At 38.6% G+C, this 21542-nt stretch overlaps 3 protein-coding genes across 6 annotated transcripts in view; all 3 read left to right on the top strand.

Moving 5' to 3' along the window:
- Positions 1–213: 213 nt before the first annotated feature.
- On the top strand, positions 214–5824 carry LOC122349652 (E3 ubiquitin-protein ligase TRIM39-like). 2 transcript variants are annotated; one of them, XR_006251474.1, is made up of 8 exons: positions 215–515; positions 1105–1535; positions 1652–1747; positions 1835–2068; positions 2143–2281; positions 4607–4633; positions 4806–5419; positions 5490–5824. XR_006251474.1 is itself a non-coding variant. In XM_043245777.1 (7 exons), exons 1-7 carry the CDS (start codon positions 449–451, stop codon positions 5351–5353), a joined length of 1542 nt encoding a protein of 513 aa, XP_043101712.1. In that variant the 5' UTR covers positions 214–448; the 3' UTR covers positions 5354–5824. The 2 variants fall into 2 exon arrangements, 1 of the variants encoding a protein (XP_043101712.1); XM_043245777.1 differs by having other exon boundaries at positions 214–515; positions 4806–5824.
- A 524-nt stretch (positions 5825–6348) lies between these two features.
- On the top strand, positions 6349–9244 carry htatip2 (HIV-1 Tat interactive protein 2). The gene is made up of 6 exons (XM_043245778.1): positions 6349–6548; positions 7244–7427; positions 7790–7897; positions 8356–8493; positions 8617–8678; positions 8810–9244. Exons 1-6 carry the CDS (start codon positions 6355–6357, stop codon positions 9024–9026), a joined length of 903 nt encoding a protein of 300 aa, XP_043101713.1. The 5' UTR covers positions 6349–6354; the 3' UTR covers positions 9027–9244.
- A 461-nt stretch (positions 9245–9705) lies between these two features.
- The window catches only part of prmt3 (protein arginine methyltransferase 3), a 47773-nt gene continuing 35936 nt past the window's right edge, over positions 9706–21542 (top strand). For 2 of the 3 annotated variants that reach the window (XM_043244985.1, XM_043244986.1), the window contains exons 1-10: positions 9706–9856; positions 10066–10186; positions 10975–11057; positions 11133–11182; positions 11268–11373; positions 11708–11858; positions 13393–13537; positions 15276–15341; positions 15856–15977; positions 19161–19260. In XM_043244985.1, coding sequence (XP_043100920.1) covers positions 9721–9856; positions 10066–10186; positions 10975–11057; positions 11133–11182; positions 11268–11373; positions 11708–11858; positions 13393–13537; positions 15276–15341; positions 15856–15977; positions 19161–19260 — 1080 coding nt within the window. In that variant the 5' untranslated portion in view covers positions 9706–9720. Of the gene's footprint in view, positions 9857–9890; positions 9931–10065; positions 10187–10974; positions 11058–11132; positions 11183–11267; positions 11374–11707; positions 11859–13392; positions 13538–15275; positions 15342–15855; positions 15978–19160; positions 19261–21542 lie in introns of those variants that run through there. The other variant, XM_043244987.1, reaches the window with a different exon arrangement.

The raw sequence follows: 21542 nt of genomic DNA on the forward strand, positions 1-21542 counted from the left end.
ATTAATCTGAAGATTAAACACTTAAATAAAAACTTCCATTTAAATAATGTTTACATTAAAAAAGAAGAAAACTTTTGTTTTTGCTGTGAGGTATTATCAGGGTCATGGTCTGAAAGAAAATACTGATATTTAATGATATATTTACTTTCAGTGCTTTACCATTTATAATGCTTTGCGAAATACAAAAGCCACAGATTCATAAAAGAAAAACTTTAAGATTTTGCCGGAAGAAAAAAACTCACGCAGACAAGTCAGACCTGTTTGTCTCTGAACAGGAAAAGCATTCCACTGTGCTTAGACTAAGGAACTTAAACCCAAATCTTAAAGGAGCAGATGAATGGCACTTCGAAGCACTCAGATTTTCACACTTTAAACCACGATCATTTTTCTTGCTCTAATTTGGGACGTGTGCTATGTAACTTAGAAAGAGGCTCAGAGAGAAGAAGTAATGGCAGAATATTTACCAACATTAACAAAACGAGAAGGCAGGAGAGGGAGTATGGATGCACCTATAGGTAAGTAACTGAAAAAATGTAATTAGTGAATGATCAAATGCAGGAAGCTGGTATTAGTTTCTTTCTCTTTCCCAACTAAACTTTCTAACTATACATTGTTCGTCACATCTGGCCTATTTATACATATCTTCACACTTATAACATGTGTACAATTATTTGAACAATTACATTTCCCCCACATGTATTTCTGCATATAGTACTTTTTTTTTTTCCTCTTATATTAGTGCTATATTCCATTTCTACTGTGTTATTCCTACGTATGCTTTCACTATCATGTATGTCTGCACTGGAAACTCCTGCAGTCAAACCATCGGTTGATCAAGCATGTCAAAAACATGTAGAAAAAACCTTTTTAAAGAACCCTTTTTACTCTGGTATGACCACAGTTTTGCTCATAAATCTTGTTTATTGAAGTAAACAGAAAGGACTGCATCTAGTTTTTCCTATTCAATGAACGTTATCTTTTAAATCTTTGAATCGGTTATTTGAATTATTCAATTATTTCAATGGTCATTGGAATTATTACAGCAAGAAATTAGGGTGTCATCATCAATAACAATAGACTTTAATTATTTCTCCTTTTTGTCAGATCTTAACATCTCACCAGGTGATGTAGTTATGGACCTTGAATCTTCTTTCGATCTGGATCTGAAGGCTAATTCAGTGCCCACTGAGATCTGCCTGGCAAAAAGTAGCCAGTTTGTGCTTGGTCTGAGAAAATCTGATGTTCTCTGTGACATTTGTGATGAAAGAAAAAAGAAAGCTCTGAAGTCCTGTCTGCTGTGTCAGACCTCTTACTGTGAAACTCACCTGGAGCCTCATCAGAGAGTCCCAATCTTGAAGAGACACAAACTGATGGACCCTGTGGAGAATATAAGAGACTATATTTGCCCAAAACACGAGAGACCTCTGGAGGGGTTCTGTAGAGATGATCAGATGTATGTGTGTGTGTTTTGCACTGATGGAGACCACAAGACTCACAACACTGTTACTCTAGAGGAGGAGAGTACAGAGAAGAAGGCAGGAGTTATTGACAATATCAAACATACCTTAATAGTTTGCTTGTAAATTTTTGAACAAGATCCTTTGTCAGAAGATGGCAAATAAAATGTCTGTATGTTTCTGCCTGTCTATAGACTCAGCTGATGAAGACACAGAAAGACGTGCAGCAGATGATCCAGGACAGGATCAAGAAGGTTCAAGACATCAAACATTCAGCAGAAATCAGAAAAGTGAGCTGAAGATGTTCAGTATTTTATGCATAAAGTTTTGATTTGCTTTATAAATATAGCAAATTAAGACAAATCTGTATTTCTCAGAAAAGCACAGAGCGAGATAAAACAGCTAATGTTGAGCTCTTCAGCGATCTGATTCGCTCCATTGAGAGATGTCAGGTTGAGCTGCTGGAGATGATGGAGGAGAAGCAGAAAGCAGCAGAGAAACAGGAGGAGAAGCTGATTCAAGAGCTGCAGCAGGAAATCACTGAGCTCAAGATGAGAAACACTGAGCTGGATCATCTCTTACACACAGAGGATCACCTACAGCTCCTACAGGTCAGTGTCTCTCTGTCTGTTCTCATCATGGGACAACACTCACGCTGAGGGATGTCTACTCTCTCCTGCTGTAGATTGATCCATCCCCGTGCGGTCCTCCACACACCAGGAACTGGCCTGAGATCAGTATGAGCCCTGATGTGAGTGTGGAGACTCTGAGGAGAGCCCTGACTCAGCTGCAGGAGACTCTAGACGAGAAACTCAGTCAGTCTGGTAGGTGGAGGTCAAATACAACAAATCTATCTCATACATTTACATTTAGTCATTTAGCAGACGCTTTTATCCAAAGCAACAATACAGGCTACAATAAACACACAACACGCTAACACAGAACACATAGGACACATATAGCACAAGACAGATAAATGCATAAATATGCATACATGTAGACATAGTCTTCTTCTTCTTCTTCTTCTTCTTCTTCCGCTTATCCGGGGCCGGGTCGTGGGGACGCCCAGACTTCCCTCTCCCCAGACACTTCCTTCATTTCTTCTGGGGTAACACAGAGGCGCTCCCATGCCAGCCGAGAGACATAGTCCCTCTAGTGTGTCCTAGGTCTTCCCCGGGGCCTCCACCCAGTTGGACATGCCCGGAACACCTCCATTGGGAGGCGTCCGGGAGGCATTCGGAACAGATGCCCGAGCCACCTCAGCTGGCCTCTCTCGATGTGGAGGAGCAGTGGGTCTACTCCGAGCTCCTCCCAAGTGACTAAACTCCTCACCCTATCTCTAAGGGAGCGCCCAGCCACCCTACAGAGGAAACTCATTTTGGCCGCTCGTATCCGGGATCTCATCCTTTCGGTCATGACCCAAAGCTCATGACCATAGGTGAGAGTAGGAACGAAGATCGACCAGTAAATCAAGAGCTTCACCTTGCGGCTCAGCTCCTTCTTTATCCTGACAGACCAGTACAGCGACCGCATTACTGCTGAAGCTGCACCGATCTGTCTGTTGATCTCTCTCATTCCATTGTCCCCTCACTCGTGAACAAGACCCCAAGATACTTAAACTCCTCCACATGAGGCAGGAGCTCCCCACCAACCTGAAGGGGGCAAGCCACCCTTGTCCAACTGAGAATCATGGCCTCAGACTTAGAGGTGCTGATTCTCATACCAGCCGCTTCACACTCAGCTGCAAACCACCCCAGCGCACATTGTAGGTCTTGGCCAGATGCAGCCAACAGGACAAAATCATCCTCAAAAAGCAGAGACACTATCCTGTGGTCACCAAACCGGACCCCCTCCGGCCCCCGGCTGCGCCTAGAAATCTTGCCCATAAAAATAATGAACAGGACACTGCGAGGAACCCGGTTGAATGCCTTCTCCAAATCCACAAAGCACATGTGGACTGGTTGGGAAAACTCCCAGGAACCCTCCAGTGTCCTGAAGAGGGTATAGAGCTGGTCCAGTGTTCCCTCTCTAGGACAAAACCCACAGTGTTCCTCTTGAAGCTGAGGTTCGACTATCGGATGGATTCTTCTCTCCAGTGCCCTGGCATAGACTTTCCCAGGGAGGCTGAGAAGTGTGATCCCCCTATAGTTAGACAACACACTCTCCGGTCCCCCTTCTTAAAAAGAGGAACCACCACCCCGGCCTGCCAGTCCAGAGGCACTGTCCCCCGCGTCCACGTGATGCTGCAGAGGCGTGTCATCCAAGACAGCCCCACAACATCCAGAGACCTGAGGTACTCTGGGCAGATCTCGTCCACCCCCAGTGCCTTGCCACTGAGGAGCTTCTCAACAACCTCAGTGACCTTAGCCAGGGTGATGGGCGAGTCCCCCCCCTTTAATAGGGAGTTCTGGTGCCACGTGTACTGGTGGACACCCTTATGCTTGAACATGGTGTTCGTTATGGACAGACCGTGACTAGCACAGATTTCCAACAACAGAACACCACTCTGGTTTAGATCAGGGGGTCCCTCCTGCAGGTGGTGGGCCCATGGGAGGATGGCCCCACGCCACTGTTTCAGGCTGAGCCCGGCCAAGACCCAGCCACCAGGCCCTCGTATGCCAGCCCCTGGCTTGGCTTCATGGCGGGGTCCTGGCTGCGCCTTACCGGGTGACATTGTGACTCTATTATTGTTATTGTTGTCCATAAGGGGTGGGGTGGACCACTCTTTTTCGGGCTTGTCACCTAGGACCTGTTTGCCTTGGGAGATCCTACCAGGAGCATATAGCCCCAGACAACCTAGCTCCTAGGGTCATTCAGGCACTCAAACCCCTCCACCACATTAAGGTGGCAGTCCTAGGAGGGGTGTAGAGATAGTGTGTGCAAGAAAAAAATGTCTATGTCTAGACATAGTATGTGCAAAAAAAAAAAAAAAAAAAAAGATTATGTGCAATTAAGCAGGAAGTGACAAGTGCTATAGAAGTGTAGATTATGTTTTGACAATGCTAAATATGATTTTACATGAGTGCAAACTATAGTAAACTATGTGCTTATACGTTTGTGTAACAACAGATCAATCAGTTCAATATTAAAAAAAAAATTTATAAACATAAGCTTTCTCAGTGATGATGTTTTATTATTTGTCTTCACAGTATTAAGGAGGATGCAGCAGTATGAAGGTACAATGAGCATCTGTTGTTTTCCCACGCATTAACGTTGTTAAATACAATGATAGCTAGCTATACATATAATTACTTGCAGTGTTCGTTACATGTTAAACTATATATTAAATATTAAGCTATTTATTAAATGTTTGAGATGTTAGTATTCATTGTGTTTCATGCTCCTCAGTGGATGTGACTCTGGATGCTGATACAGCTCATCGTCAGCTTGTCTTGTCTGATGATAGAAAACAAGTGAGACATGGAGACATTAATCACTACCTCCCAAACAACCCAGAGAGGTTTGATCACAACTTCTGTGTACTGGGAAAAGAGGGATTCTCCTCAGGGAGATTTTATTTTGAGATACTGGTGGAAGGAAAGACTGCCTGGACGTTAGGAGTGGCCAGAGAATCTGTAAACAGAAAGGGATCAGTCATAGTGAGTCCTAGGAATGGATTCTGGACTCTGGCTCTGAGGAATGAGAAAGAATATTCGGCCTGTACTGAATCTGGTGTCTCTCTGTCTCTGAGAGTGAAACCACCGAAGGTGGGTGTGTTTGTGGATTACGAGGAGGGTCTGGTCTCCTTCTATGATGTGGAGTCCAGATCTCATATCTACTCCTTCACTGGTCAGACTTTCACTAATCGACTGCATTCATATTTTTGTCCATGTAATAAAGGTAATACAGGTCAAAACTGGCCCCCAATAATTATCTCATCTGTTGTTTACACTTGATGAATCTACACTTCAAATTACAAATTAAAATGCAAGTGGTGCTTACAGTGGCCAAACTCACTGCCATGATACTGGAGCTAACTTGAAAGTTCTCTATGATTGTGCCTACAAATTGACAAGAACCTCTTAGGAGCTCCTCATGCTTACTTTGACCAGAGTTTGTAAGCAAAGACTGTGAATTGTTTAAATATTTACTGTAATTGACTTTTTTTAATGTTATTTACAGTTACAGTTTCTGTACATTTTGTAGTGTGTTGACAACACCAACCTCAGAACAGTTTCTTTGCCCTTTGACTTGCTCATTCTCCTGATTGTAGGGGTGCCTGTTATCACATGTAGCCTATATTAATTCAGTTCTGCGGGTTTTCTTTTGTTCAGTATCTTGACATCTTTGTTTAAGCTACCTGTTTGTTGGATAACCTGCTGTTATATAAACTGTGTGTTTATATTAAAAGACTTTTGATATCTTCATCTTTGTGCGTTTAACATAGCTGCAACATTACCTTAGGACTAAATTAACAGCATCTAAATAGGCTAATTCATGTAATCTTTTGACTGGATAATAACTGAATCATTGACATTATTACTGTGAAGCGCTCCTCATTATATTTTGGCGAAAACAAACTGGAAAACTAATAGCGAACTCATTTCGCTTTTATTCAAAATATGCTATGCAGTATATTTAACGATTAATCATATTTTTGTACTTAATTATTAAGGATTTGTCCATAAAATGGCTCACATTAGGCCATTTTACAAAATGAAACAAGTGACACAGTGGGAAATAATTTTTTTTTTGTAGTGACATCCACAAGCTGCACAGAAAATGGTGTGACTGCACTCCTGCTTCAGTCTAATGACTTTATATGTTTCAATAGCTGCACAGATGAAACAATTTCAGGAAACATTACAAGCCAGACTCCAATCTGCACCATCGCCACTACCCTCGCAGCACAGCTTAGTTTTGATAGGTGTTCGTTTTGCAGTGATTCGCAGTGCGCATGCGCAGCCTGAATGCGAAACCTAACTATAACAGGAAGAAGCTCCGGTCTATCAACTACCAAAGACGTCTGTTTATCGAGCCTGGAATGAATATATTTGAGAGTAAATCCTTAAGCTTCTTCACTGCTTTTGTTGTAGCCCTCGTCGCCGTTTGGTACTATTTGGAGAATTCAGAGACCGACGAGATCCCAAGGTGAAGTATTCATTGCGGACCACTGTGTTACCGTCGCTTCTAACCCACTATGCATTATTGGTCACTATATTTTCACTGTGTGATCTTTTTGATTCTCGCTCACAGCACATGCCTATGAACAACCAAACCTCGCGAGAATTCCCTCGTTATTGTTTTTTAGGTAAATAATATAAACGAATACTAAAAAAAACCCCTAACAAAAAACCCCCATAAATAAATAAATAAATACGTAAAGAAAAAAAATAATAATTTAAGAGAGCGTAATAAAATAAATATTATTAAAATCAATATTTATTGTTATTAATTAAAATTAGAAATGCAAAACGTATGCGTGTCTGAATGTAATAATTCAATAGTATTTCTCGAGTTCATTCAGGTCGGGTCAGCTTTAAAATCATTTTTGTTGAATTTAAAGCATCCCTGCTAAAAAAAAAAAAAGTATTAACTTCTGTAGTTGTATCATATAAACGCAGGAGAGTATACTTAATTTTAAAAACATAATTTTTAAACTTAATTTTTTTTATATTTGAAAGTGGTCCAGTGAGCACTGAGCCACAGAGCGCCCTTTTGAGGATCAGCTCATGAAGTGGTTGTCACGCACCTGTTTGTCATAGTACACCTGTGCTAATTCTGCACTGTCATGATGATGTTGTGAGATTCAGACGACCGCTTATGTGATTACTTCTTCGTTACAGAATGGATCTGAATGCGATGGAGGAGGATTACCGGCAGAAGAACAAATCGTGCTTCATTGTGGGTGCTTCGGGGGAGACTGGAAGGGCGCTGCTGAAGGAAATAGTGCAGCACAACATCTTCTCCAAGGTCACTCTCATTGGACGGAGGCAGCTAACCTTTGAGGATAAAGCCTATGAAAATCTGGTAATGTGTCAAGTTTGAGAATTTCATCATGTCCATGCACCGTAGCCGAAACCAAATGTCAAATCAAGTGGCTTAAAGGGATAGCTCACCTAAAAATTAAAATCCGGTCAACGTTAAGGTCATCCTCAAGCTGTCCCAAACGTCAAACTATGTGAATTCCTTTCTGCTGCTTAACACAAAAGAGTATTTAATAAAATGTTGGTAACTAATGATAACCATTGCCTTCCACAAAATGAATTTTCATTTCTGGGTGAACTATCCTTTTAAATAAAGCAAGCACATAACACATGAGTATTTAGTTATTTAATTCAATGCATTAAAAAAACGTTATCGTGACTATTTCCTCGCCTTGTTCTCTTTAGGTGCAAAAGGTGGTTGATTTTGAGAAGCTAGATGAGTACGCTGAGGCTTTTCGGGGCCATGATGTTGGATACTGCTGCCTAGGAACAACCAAGGCCAAAGCAGGAGCTGTATGTTTCGGATGTGATCATTTTGCGAACTTTATAAATGCATGGAGGACTTTCTGCTGAACCTTAGTTATTTCAAGTAAAAAAAAACAAAAAACTTTTTTTCTTGATAGCACTCACGAAAAATGACTGACGATAACGTCCACTTCACATAAAAGATCCTCACTCACTATCTTCGTCTGTTGCAAAATTACAAGTCAAAAGGTTCAGCAGAGATATTTGTATAATAATGTTTTTCCTCGTGACATAAAGTAAATGCAAACTGAGCAGCTGATGAACAAAACAAAACAAAGAAATTATAATTATATTATTGATTATATTATTGATATTATTATAATACCGCTTTCTGTTTTTGGTAAGCCATGATACATTTGTGGGTTTACATTTCATGTTCATTTTTTGTAGTTCGTTAGTTGCATACCTAAAAAAACCGACCTTTTACATTTTGCGTGGGCTTACAGGAAGGGTTTGTGCGCGTGGACCATGACTACGTTCTCAAGTCTGCAGAACTTGCCAAAGCAGGAGGCTGCTCACATTTCCACCTCGAATCCTCCAAAGGTGCAGACAATACCAGCAGCTTTCTCTACCTGAAAACCAAGGTATCATGACTTGCTCAGGTCGCACGTGCCATTCGGTTTACGGAGCGAAGAAGTGCAAAGAAGCTTGTGTGTTCGTGCCATTCAAGCCAGCCTTTGTCTAATCCGACACTGCTGTCTTTACAGGGACAGGTCGAAGCTGAAATTGAAGAGCTGGAGTTTGAGCGTTTCTCTGTCTATCGACCAGCGTAAGTCCCACAGCCTGTTTTGTGACTTCTTATTCTCTGCGTATAGTGTGACATCTTTGTGTTGTTTGGGTCTGCTTTTTCAGTTGTTTCTTAATCATCATTTCACATGTGATTGTTTTTTTGTTTCCTAGGGTGCTCTTAGTGAGCAGAGAGGAGAGCAGGCCGGCTGAGTGGGTGGCCCAGAAATTTCTCGGCGCGTTCTCCTCTGTTTTGCCTACAATGTCCATTCCCATCACCGCAGTGGCCAGGGCTATGGTTGTCAACACACTTAAAGACGGAGAGAAGAAAGTGGAAATTCTCGAAAACAAGGCCATATGCAATCTTGGAAAAATTGGAGACAAAAAATAAGACTTTATTTAAGTTTTTTGTCAGCAGGACAAACCAAAATATCATTTTAACGCAGATGACCTGGATGTAATTATCATATTTAAAAACTATCATGCTGACAGCATTGCCTGACACTAATGTAATACGTGCTGTGTTTCTGCATGCTTTGTTTTGAGTTCTGGTGCTTTTTTTATGTAATTTAATATTGCTCAGGAAAATAAATTTATATTCATACTTGACAGCAGCTATGGTGTATATTGTGTGCAATATCTGAAAAGTGGATTAAAACAGTCACCTCTTTAGTCACAACTGAAAGACAAAAGCATTTATTTGCTATATTAAACTCATGACACATTATAAAGCACAAAAGCTGTTCAGCAGCTATACATTGCAACTACGTTCAGAATATTCATTTTTTGTATTTGGCGGCTTTGTTCAGCATTGAAAGAGTTCACGCGTGTGCTTGATTCATCTAATTTATCCTTTAAAAATCCAATAAAAAATGCAGGCTTGTTAATAAATTCCACACAGAAAGTGGCAATGCTAATTCGCATAGCCACGCAACGTTAAACGGTATTATTGTAAGCCTTCCTGAGCAATTCTTGACTGTAGTAGGTTGTGTGTTGTTCTAAAATGACAAAACATACTGATTTTTAATGTTTGGTTGCTAAAAAAACATACACAGATACAGAAACATGCACTTGAGACATTTAACATGTGGTTCGAAAATACCGGTAATAATAAAGAAACAGCGACCTCACGTGGCGACAAGGGGGAAGTGCTCCAGAATAAGAATGACCCGGATGAGAAAATCGCGAACTCAAGAGACTACAACATGGCAGCGTACACAGGTACACGTGAATGCATGAAATGTGATGCACATTTTTAATCTAACCCATGATGAGACTTAAACTGCGTTATTATCGTGAGCTGGACCTTGTTGTTTAACCGGTATTTTCAAATGGTGTAATGCTGTTATTTTCCTGCTAGGATTTAATACAACCGTTTGTTTAGACGGTGTTTTTAGCTGTATATTTCGGTGTTGCATCCTGTGGTGCAGGTGATGCTGACTGCGAGGTGTGTGATGATGTGCCTGAGCTGTCTGACAGTGATGATGAACAATGGCAGTCGATGGAGGAGGGATCTGAACCCGTTACAGTCCCGTGTTTACTCTGTGACAGGTAACTTTCATAATGATGCTTCCTAAAACAACCGAAAAAAACTGAAAGATGACTTAGTGGAGATGATTGTGATCTGTTTATGTTTGCATAAAACGTTTCATATCAGAAAAAAACGTGAGAATAGACAGCAGTATAGTTATATGTTTACATACCCATTTATACTTGTAAGACAAATTAAATATTTGCTTTTATGTTGACCAGAGGAAATTATTAAAATAAATCAAATTTAATGTTCTTGACTGTCTTATTATCTTTTTCTACACACTATTAGTGTAATGTTAGATGTATAACCTAAAGAGAAACATTTTAAGTTTGTCATGTTAATATATATACATATATACTGTGTGTGTGTGTGTATATATATATATATATATATATATATATATATATATATATATATATATATATTACAGTTTTAGTTTTTATTTTTGCTTCATAACTTTAGTGCTTCAGCTTAACCATCTTTTTTGGTAAAATTTTTTGACAATGCAATAAAATTTTTCAGCGATGTTTTTGTCCGGTTATTAAGGTGTTTAGTTAAGTATATTTATTTAATTTCACTTTTATTTCCATTAACAAAATTATTTTTTGTTTATTTACACAAACGAGTAAGGCTTTGATTTGAAACTGTGACACATAAATGGCACACGACTAAAGCCTTAATTCTTTTTACAAGCAGTTTAGGTGTCTAAGTGGAAAAACCTCAAAATTAGTATTTTTGGTCGAAACCGATCCTTTAAGAACCAAGGCTTTGTTTTGTATTCATGTGTGTGTCTGTCTTTAAACAGGACTCTCACCTCTGTGTCTGAAACGGTGCAGCACTGTAAGACCGATCATGGCGTGGATATTCCAGATCTGGTCCAAAAACACAGTGAGTTTTCTACACAAGTATTGCTAAGTGTGCTAAGTGGTCTCGAAATACAAATCTGGTTTAATTTCTCTTTAGGGCTTGATGACTATGGCTTCATAAAGATGATAAACTACATAAGAACTACGGTAAGCATCATTTTAACACACGCAGTTCAAGTGTATGTGATAAGATGACTTTTTAACGCCTGACTAAGCTGTGTGTGTTCTGTAGAAATGTTCTTCGGAGAGTTTGAGACTGGCTTCAAATGGTCCAGTGCCGTGGGACAGCGACGAATATATGAAACCAGCTTTACCAGACGACCCATTATTGCAGATAGGTATGGGAATCATCACTTATAAATATTGCTGCCGTTTTCTATTTTACGTGGTCACATGATCCTTCAGAAATCATTCTGATATGCCGCTCATTCTGCACATTTCTTATTACGATCAATATCGTGCTGCTGAAGCTCTGTGTAAGCAAACTGAGAATTCTTGGGAAAATAGAAGACTCGCAACAAAATGTATTTGAAACGGAAGTCTTTGCTAACATTGTACATGTACCTGTCACTTTTGATCGGTGTTGGTGCGTCGTTGCTAAATAGGTGTAGTTAAAAACGCACTTCATAACTTTTGAATGTAGTGACCTGCTGGCTTCCGTTTTGTTTTTAGATGTTGAAGAGTTGAGCGAGGCTGTGACGCTGAGCCCTGCGGCTGGTGATCGGGTGTCTCTTCTGCTTCAGAGAGCCGGACAGGCTGAAGACAGAGCTCAGAGAGCTGAGGAGGCTCTGGCCCGGGCCATGGACGATCTGCACAAGCTCAAGTCAGTGTAACCTCAGCCTCACCCTTTGTATGTATTGAATCACTGAGGTTCAGCTCTTTAGCTCAGATAAGCATTATTCATCTTATTGAATAATATTATGCAACCGTGGTGGGTTCATTTTTAGTTTGTTTGCAATTATACCAAATATTTGCTTATGCCATCTTAAACGTGCATATGGTATGAAGTTCAAAAACACGTCACCCGTTGGACTTTTGACAGGGTTATTGAGAAGACTTTTTTTTGAGTTCCTGCTATTTTCCTACTTTGTGTTTTCTTGAGTCATGTCAGATGTAAAAAAAAAATAAAAAATCCTGCATACACAGACACAGTTTTTATTAAAACTCCATATCCCAGCAGTGAATTACGTTAAAGGAATTTGAATTAGGAGAAAAAGGTTAAAGGCATAGTTCATTAAAAAATTCTATCATTCATTCTGTCAAAAGATGATATTTCGATTATTTTTGTCCATGCAGTGACAGTCGATGTTTAGCGCAGAGTATTTTCTTCTGTGTTCTGCAGATAAAAGAGTTGAGGCAGGATATTATTTCTAGGCGAACTATCTTTTTTAAATACAACCGTAAATGTGACATCTCTGATCTGGATATGTTACATACAGCATGTACAGAAATATGAATTTCACATTTCAGTCTTTTAAATATACTTTTCCCACAGACTTGTCATAAGAAAGCATTACTGTACTTACGCTTTCTTTTGTTTTATCAATCTAAAGAGCAAGTTATTTAACTACGGTAGGAACTGTTGTTATAGTATAGATAAGATAATTAAAATTTTGTTCAAGTTTCAAAGGTTGAACCAAATCCATATTTTGTTCAGTAGTACTTAATTTAATATGTAGTTAATTGATGGCAAGGTTTTTTTTTTTTTTTTTTTAACGCCTTTTTCTTACGTCTTCTTTTATTTTGGAACCAAATTTATCATAATTTTAACTGATCTGCAACGTTTTTTTGTGTATATATATATATATATATATTATATAAAAAAATATATATATATTTTTTTTATATATATATATATATATATATATATATATATATATATATATATATAGATATTTTTATATATATATATATATATATATAGATATATATATATATATATATATATATATATATATATATATATATATATATATATATATATATATATATTTGTAAGAACAGTTCGCTCTAAGTTTAAACTGTGGAACTCTGATAGATGTGTAATGTATAAGTGGGTCCAGCAGGGTGCAGCATAGAGTTCAGTTTCAAACACTCACTGAAGTGGATAAAGGTGCAAAAAAAGAGGCGGGGCAATAGAAGTTAGAGATGGGGTAAAATTCCACTGCAGTGGTTAAGATTTTGAATGGGCACTCACATGCACTCACATGCCTATGCACGTGTGCTGGTGGACTAACCAAGCCTTTCTCTGTCTTTTATTTATATATATATATATATATATATATATATATATATATATATATATATATATATATATATATATATTAAATGTGTGTGTGTTGTTTGCATTGCCCCAGATTGTTGGCACAAGGTCTAGTGCTGAACGCCGACACAAGTCGTGGCCCTTCACGCTCAGGGGCTATTGCTGAGTTGAGAGAAGATGAAGACGAGGCCTACTTTAGCTCTTATGGGCATTACAGCATCCATGAGGAGATGCTGAAGGTAGGTCTGTCCCCATCTAACATATATCTGCGGCCTTATTTGCTTAGGTAGAAGGTCACAAGCAACTCACGCTTCGCGCAAACTACTTGAAAAAAAAGAGCGGTTCGCTCTACGCTGCATATTTTTATTATTCGCCATTATTTATTTTCTCACATTGCAGTTTTCCAGATTTATTATTAGGATGTCATTGTTCGAGCGCTGTAACTGCGGTAAGGGAGGTTCAAGTGAGGAGCGTTTGGATCATCAGCTCTCATGCTGCAGTACGTCCTGGAGAGGGCCAGTGATTGGTGCCTCCTCCAACTTGCATTAAACGGCGGTTTGCGTCAGAGTCGAAACTCTGCAGAGGAGAGGCAAAGCTGTATGGTGCAACGCAAGCGCTGACGCCTTTTACTGTCCACCGTAAAATGATGCCGTTTACCGTCACGAGTCAGACGCCGCGAACTTTAACCCTTTAAGTAATGCAAAACTTTCCACGTAAGGAAAGTTAAGTTAACTTTTCCGTCATTTTTTTTTTTTTTCTCCGTCAGCAGGGCCACTCATATAAGCTTCATTGTTAAAAAACCACAGACTTTAAATATGTTTTCTCTTCAGAACATGAATTTTTGCCATAATTTGCAAGCATTTTTAATGGATTAAGTGCGGATCAAGAATCAAATCAGTTTCTACTAGATCAGTTATTATCATGGTATATCATTATTAGTTGTTATTGGTACAAAATGATTAATAATGGATCTTATGCTGAGAAGTGTTCTTGCTGCTTAATATTTTATTTGGAAAAAGTGATATATTTTGTAAGATTCCTTGGAGTCAGTTTAATTAGTGCATTCTTGCTGAAAAAAGTCTTTATTTCTTTCCTTCTTTCTTTCCCCCTAACTTTTAAATGGTACTGCATCGTAGTTTTTACATTAAAGCAGCAGCAAACACCATATTATATTTATTTATACAGGAATATGACATGCTGAAGGCAATGGCTGCTGAAAATTCTGATTCATTTTTAAAATATAAATTGTAAGTATATTACACAATATTATAATTTTTTTTTATTTGATGAAAAAAAGGAAAAAAAAAAATTATTTCAAACTTTTGTGCGGTGGTTAGAACAAAAAATATATATTATAAATATAAATTTTTAAATATTCAGTCTGATTTAACCATACAAAAAAGAGGTCGTCATTTTTTGTTTCGGTTTCAGTTATTCTTGTTATTTTTAACATGTCCTGGTTTAAACCAATAGAAATGTAATGGCTCTGGTCTGCATTGTAAATAGCTTCCGGCGTCATGTATGTTCTGGGTGGTACTTAGTCTGATTGGCAGGTTAATTAGCCATTTCTGGCTGGAATTCTGCTGGCAAAGCAAGAAGTGTCAGGGTCAGTTTGATTTAATTTTTCATCTCCACTCCCAGCAACACCAACCTCCTCCCTTCAAAAAAAAAAAAAAAAAAAAATCATTACCAGTCACACATCCTTCGAATTGCTTTCTAATTCAATCCTGACTCTGTTAAAAATGAGATTTTTATTTCATGCTGCTTAACGATTGTTAATTTGATTTCCAGCGTGCTCCTTGACTGTCAGCTTTAACGCTGGATAAGGCGTTAAAATTAAATTTTTGCTCTGAATGATTGGATCGTGTTCAACGATTCCTCTCGCGCCGGGACGGGTGCGCTCTGTCTTCTTAATGGAAAGTAGAATGGTGACACCGTGTCATTACTTAGGACTTTGGTCGTCTCGTTTTTCGACAGGACAAGGTGCGCACCGAGAGCTATCGAGACTTCATGTACCGCAACATGGACGTCTTCAAGGACAAGGTGAGTATGGGGCTTCTTGAAGCCCAGCCACATTGGCGTTTTTAAGTGTTGGAGAAAAAGCTACGACGGAGTAATGATTGTGTTGACAGAGCTGATATAAAAAACCCTCGGGTTATACCAAGCTGCAGTATTTTTTTTTTTTTAAAGGGGGGTTCTTATGTGTCAACTGCAGTGGGCTGATAACAGGATAATGGTTCTTCAACGCACACACACGCTCATATACAAACCATTAATTTTGCGCTGACATTGGCTAGATCAGCTTTAGCCGGCCGCGGTTGAACATGGATCCCGAGGTGACGCGCTGAGCTGGAAAGAAAAAGGTGAAGTGGGGGTAGACGACGAGAGGCTTATCTCGGCCATCGCCGTCCAGCCAGTGGACTCTGGCAAATAAGGGTTAGACCCTGTCAGCGTGATAAATGCCTCGGGTGCCATTATTACACATCTGCACGCTTAAGATGGCACAGACAAGCTGGCATAACGCGGAAAGGTTACGCCGTGCTCCTTTCACCCGCAGGTGGTGCTTGACGTGGGATGTGGTACGGGAATCCTCTCCATGTTCGCCGCCAAAGCGGGAGCCAGGAAGGTCATTGCTGTCGACCAATCTGAGATCATTTACCAGGCCATGGATATTGTCAGGTGAGTCACCATTGTACTCAAGTAGAGAAAAGTTCTTGAGTATGTGGGAAAGGGCCTTTTGGGATACTTTTACTTGTTTTTACTAAAAACAAGGTATAGTATTGCTCCATTTGGAAAGTTAACCATCTTGCTTTCCTCTTTGGTGATTCTTGAACATCTCCTCTGTAAATGTAAAGTCCTTCCCATGTGTTTTCTGCATTTTTTTTCCCCCCAACTTCATCTACTTTGAGTCACTTATGCCCATCTTCCTATCAATTCAGCTTCCCTTTGCCTGTATTTGCTGGGCTTATCAGTACATTTTTTTGGTTTAGTTTTTTTAATTAACGTTTTTACTCCCCCAACCACAATACGTTTTTTAGCATTTTATTTTTGCGTAAAAGTTTATTTAAAAAAAATAAAAATCATTACATGTTTTCTCACAACATTTTATAATGTGGCATATTATGCAATTGCTGATTTTTGTTGAAACTAATGGCTTGTAGTTTTCTTCATGACTGTCTCAAGTCAGTTTTTTTAAATATAAAGGGTGCTTAATATAAAAAAATTTAATAGAAAAAAATATATATATATATATATATATATATATATATATATATATATATATATATATATATATATATATATATATATAATTTTTTAATGTTTTATTTATTTATTTATTGGATGTACAAGATCAATTAATGCAGCATATTGAGTGGCAGTTTTGTCAACTGGTCCGACAAACTCTCTCACAGCAAACCTGGGCCAGCGAGCTTTATTACCTTGCAATCTCATCCCCAAACTAGTCCTCTTTTTATGTGTCTCAGTGCTTGACTTCAGTGTGTTTACGGGCTGCAGTCACGTTCCTAAAGGCCTGTCATTTACCTCCACCCAGTCGACTTCCAATCTCCCCTGCTTCCATCCCGGCCCTGTGTCTCATACGCACACTAAACATACAAATGGACTCCAGTCTGCCCTATCTGCTTCCTTTTACGACCTATCTGCCCATTAAAATTACCTCATGTATCACCTCCGAGGGCACTTCCATTTCATCCAGAAGCAGGAATATAGTTTTATTTGTCGGAGCTGAGATGTGTTCGCCACATGTGGTGTCTCTGGGAGATTTTTTTTTTTGATTATGGTTATTGTTATTATGTAAGTCTGAGGAGTCGGAGCAGGCAGGAGGATGAAAGGAAAATGAAGTTTAATTTTACAGCTCGCTGGGCCGCTGTTGGGCCGAGGCCTCCTGCATGCCGCCCGAGTGTGTATGGGCTTTTTGACGCGCACGATGCTTTATGCAGCTTTACAGAGACAAGTATGTCGTATCTCAATGTAATTTTTAATTGAATACAGTTGAATGAAGTATATACTTAAAAAAAAAATCATATAAAAACTTTGACAGAAATGCAGGTATAAAGGAGTAAGAAGTATTATTTACTTTTACATTGAATAATTAAGCACTTTATATTATTATAGTTACTAAAAATTAGGGAAACCAGAAGCATTTATTTTTAAAGTGCCAAGAATGTAAAAATAAAGCTAAAGAATTAATTAATACATGGATGACTGGAGTAAGTTTTAAAATAAAACACTAGTAGGTTTTTTACTTTAGAATGCAATGTTTAGTTCCATGCATTAATTACTGATTTTTGTAATTGTTTTGTGAACTGCATAAATTTAATTGCATTTAATTGCATAAAAATGTTGTAAATAATTACAATAATAATTGCAATTATTTTTTTTTTAGAATACACAATTTTCAATTCTTTTATCTAAAAATGTAGCATTTAATTTGATCAGTATATATTTTTTATTATAATGTTTTTATGAAATTGCTAGCAAGTGAAAATCCTGCATTTATTATTGCTTAATTTTATTTATTTTTATTTATTATTGTAAATTGAGGTATAAATAGATATTTCATATTGACTTTTTCTGTAATTCAGGTGCATTGCACGATTTCATCTGATGAATTCTTTTATGATAAACAATATCTACAAAATATTTGAGATCCACAGTTTTTTTGAAGAAAGTCAGGGTATTTAATGGGCAAAAGCAATCAAGTTCCTTGTAAATGCATGTAATAATACGTTTGTCTGTGATTTAGAAGTCACAAAAGTCACAAAAAAAATCACAAGTCCTCTAGAATAAAAAAAAAAAGTGCTTTTTACCCATTTAGGCTATTTGCGTTGCATTTGTATTGTGTGAAATGTTTCCCTAGCTTTTTGTTCCATAAGGGTCTTTTATGTTTTAGGAGCATTTACAGCAAAAATCCAGATAATCCCCACATGATCTTTCCAGTTTAGCTGCTTATTCCCTAGATTACGCCGTCTGACACCAGTCATGACGGTGATTTGGCGGATAATCCAGTCTGCCGTCAACACTTTACATCTTAAATCCAATCATTAGTCCCAGAGGATCAATATACTTGTATCATATTCCCTAAACCAAGTACCATCCAGTGGAGGGAAGTATCAAAGCCACCCAAATCCCCCTCCTCCTCCTCTTTCTCCCCCCGTAGCTGACATTGTCCTCTAAATTAACCCAGTAATGAGATTAGTGTTTCCTAGCTCAAGACAGTACACTGAAGGAGGGGCGGAGAGAGGGAGCGCTACAATGGGATTCTGGAAGAGTGTGATAGTGCGAAGGTGCAGAGATAAGGATCGGCTGGGCAGAAATCCGCTCCGCAGCCTTGAGTAATGACTCTGTCCCTAGTAACATTAGCTGTCATGATAATGGAGTATTTAAAGAGATTGATGCTCAGGGTTACCGGTCAAAATGGGAGCGATCATTTAAATAAGGGGGGATGGGGGTGTTCACGCACGTTTACACACTTGCACACAAACACTCAGGTGAGCGGTAGTTTGCTGACCCTTAGTGCAAAAGGTCAGGGAGGAGACGCTGTCAAATTGGGACCGTCGGTGCTGTCGTCCCAGAGAGTCCGCCGTGGCGCGTGTCATTTGGATTCATTAGCAGCCGTCTTTGAGGAGATTGATTCCCGGCCAAATTAGCGTAGTTAACATTCACTGTCTCAAAAGAGGTGTTCAAACTAGTTACATACATTTTAGAGTTTATAATATATTTATATCCAAATAGATTTAAATGTATTTATTGGTGCAAAAAACAATGTACATTTGTGTTAAATTAAGTTAACTTAAGTCGATGTAATCAATATACCGACGTCTTTATTTTGGCTTTCTCTAGATCGAATAAACTCGAAGACACCATCACGCTGATCAAGGGCAGAATCGAGGAAATCGACCTTCCTGTGGAAAAAGTGGACATCATCATTTCAGAGTGGATGGTGAGTGGACGTGTTTTGCGCATTTTTTTTATTTGTAAATATTAATACGCTATCCAGAGAGAAGAAAAATTCATTAAACATGCACTTTTTTTTGCAATGGAATGTAATGATATCTGAAGCAAATTTGACCAGCTTTGCCTATAAAACACTGCATCTGCAACAATTGTTTGACCCAAAATTAGACATAAAGGATTTGTGGGTGTCAGCGTCTTTTTTTTCTGCCTATTCATTTCTCTTTTGAAAACCTGCCCAGGTGTTGGAAAATGAAAAGGCTGAGATGATGTATTGTTGATTGATACATGATATATTACAGGCGTAATCTGTAATGGCATGCATTTCATGCTCATTTTAGGAGCCGGGCATCACTCCTCATTTATTCAGACACGACTGACGATGAGTGCGAGAAGAAAAACTTTAAGAAACGCACGTTAAAGGATTAGTTCACCCGAAAGTGAGAATTTGCAGCAAATTGATTCGCTCACAGGCCGTGTAGACATGTGGATGAGTTTGTATTCTCATCGTAAACAGATTTGCAGATGCTTTACATACATTACTTGCTCACCAGTGGATCCTCTGCAGTGAATGGGTGCCGTCAGAAGGAGAGTCCAAAGAGCTGATAAAAACATCACAAGCAATCGTTGTGAAGCAAAAAGCTGTTTGTACTAAACGAAAGCATCATTAAAATGTTTTTGTTGGCTTTTTTGAAAGATTTTAACCATAATATTGCTCATCCTTACAAGCGAAATCAGTTCTGAACAGATATTGCTCCACTTATGCAGAAAAACCTCATTGGGCGCTTTTGAAAATAAATAAATAAATGTGAAACTATAGTTATTTAAAGGCATAGTTCACCCAAAAATGAAAAACCTTATCAACATTTGCTCGCCCTCATGATGTGTCATGTATGACTTTCATTTTTTTGTCAAACTTAAATGTTTCTTGACTATCTTCTTTTACATTTCACCGAAGAAGGGAACTTGTAATAGTTTGAAATGATACTGGTTAGTAAATAACACTGTTTTAATTTTTGGGTGAACTGCCCCTTTAAATCTGACCAAACGTTTCTAATCCATTGTAAAATAGCCAAAGCAGTAGTCAACATATATTAACTTTATTCTACTTATTAATCCTTGGCTGAAGAATTGTTTTTGTGATTTTTCTTGGTGATAAATTGTTCATAAAAATGATGATTTATCATATTGCTGTATTGCTGCTCCTTGAACGATGAGGACATTTCATGCTGTGCTCGACCCTTTAAAATAATGTTAAAAAGACTGTAATTCATGGCATCTTGTGCATAATCGCTTCGATTTCTAACCTAGCAATCCAGACAAACGGGGTATTATGGATTTGACAGCGAGGAAGGTGATAAAAGCTTGTTTTGCACCGCTCTCCGTGTTTAAGTTCCCTTAATTTGTAGTCCAGCAGGAAAAGGGGAAAAGTAGGTCATAACTCGAGCCACCTAGCCACAGGCTCAATAAAAGGACGTTGGAGAATTTTTCTCTAAATTTGGAAACTTCCAAGAATTCCCATGCGAATTTGACCTGCATGCCATTTTCCTGCGTCTGAGTTTTTTTATCGCTCGCAGGTTAATTGCGAAATAATAAATGTTTTTTATTTCATCCCCTTTTGTTTGCATGTCGGGGCTATAATTCAACAAACCCGTTGCCTGAGGCAGTGGCGAGCTTGTGTATGATGTGTATGATGTGTGTGTGTGTGTGTGTGTGTGTGTGTGTGTGTGTGTGTGTGCGTGTGCGTGCAATGCTTCTGACAAAGTAACCTGAGATTTGGGTCACTGGAGCACATTATTTTATGATTACAACTCTGGCTTGCTAAATGGCGTAAAAATCCCGCCCTTCATCATCCGCGCAATGTCGTCCATTTCGTTCCCGAAAACGTCTGAAGTGTTTGTGCTTTGCCGCCGTTTTCCTCGTGAAAGCAGGGGAGCGTACAGCCGTTTTCTGAAAATCATTTTTCTAAACGTTATGGAACAATAGTTTTACAATTACCTTATTACACAGAGTTGTAGGAGACACATGTCCACAGAAAAATGCAGTCACCCTGCTCCACCACCTCCGATGTCTAACTTTGACGTGCTTGTCAATCCAAAGGGATCGGATGCTGAGTCGGGTCAAATGGTCGCGAGCGAAATGTTGCTGTGCATTGATTCTTAAAAGCTTCCAGAACAAAATGTAAAAGTAAAGTACAAGATAAGCAATGAAAAAATTGGTGTAGTTTAGTTGAAAGCATTTTTCACTTGAAGATGGTAAAGGAGTAAATGT

This window comes from Puntigrus tetrazona, chromosome 7 (assembly GCF_018831695.1).
Source record: "Puntigrus tetrazona isolate hp1 chromosome 7, ASM1883169v1, whole genome shotgun sequence".
Lineage (NCBI taxonomy): Eukaryota > Metazoa > Chordata > Actinopteri > Cypriniformes > Cyprinidae > Puntigrus > Puntigrus tetrazona.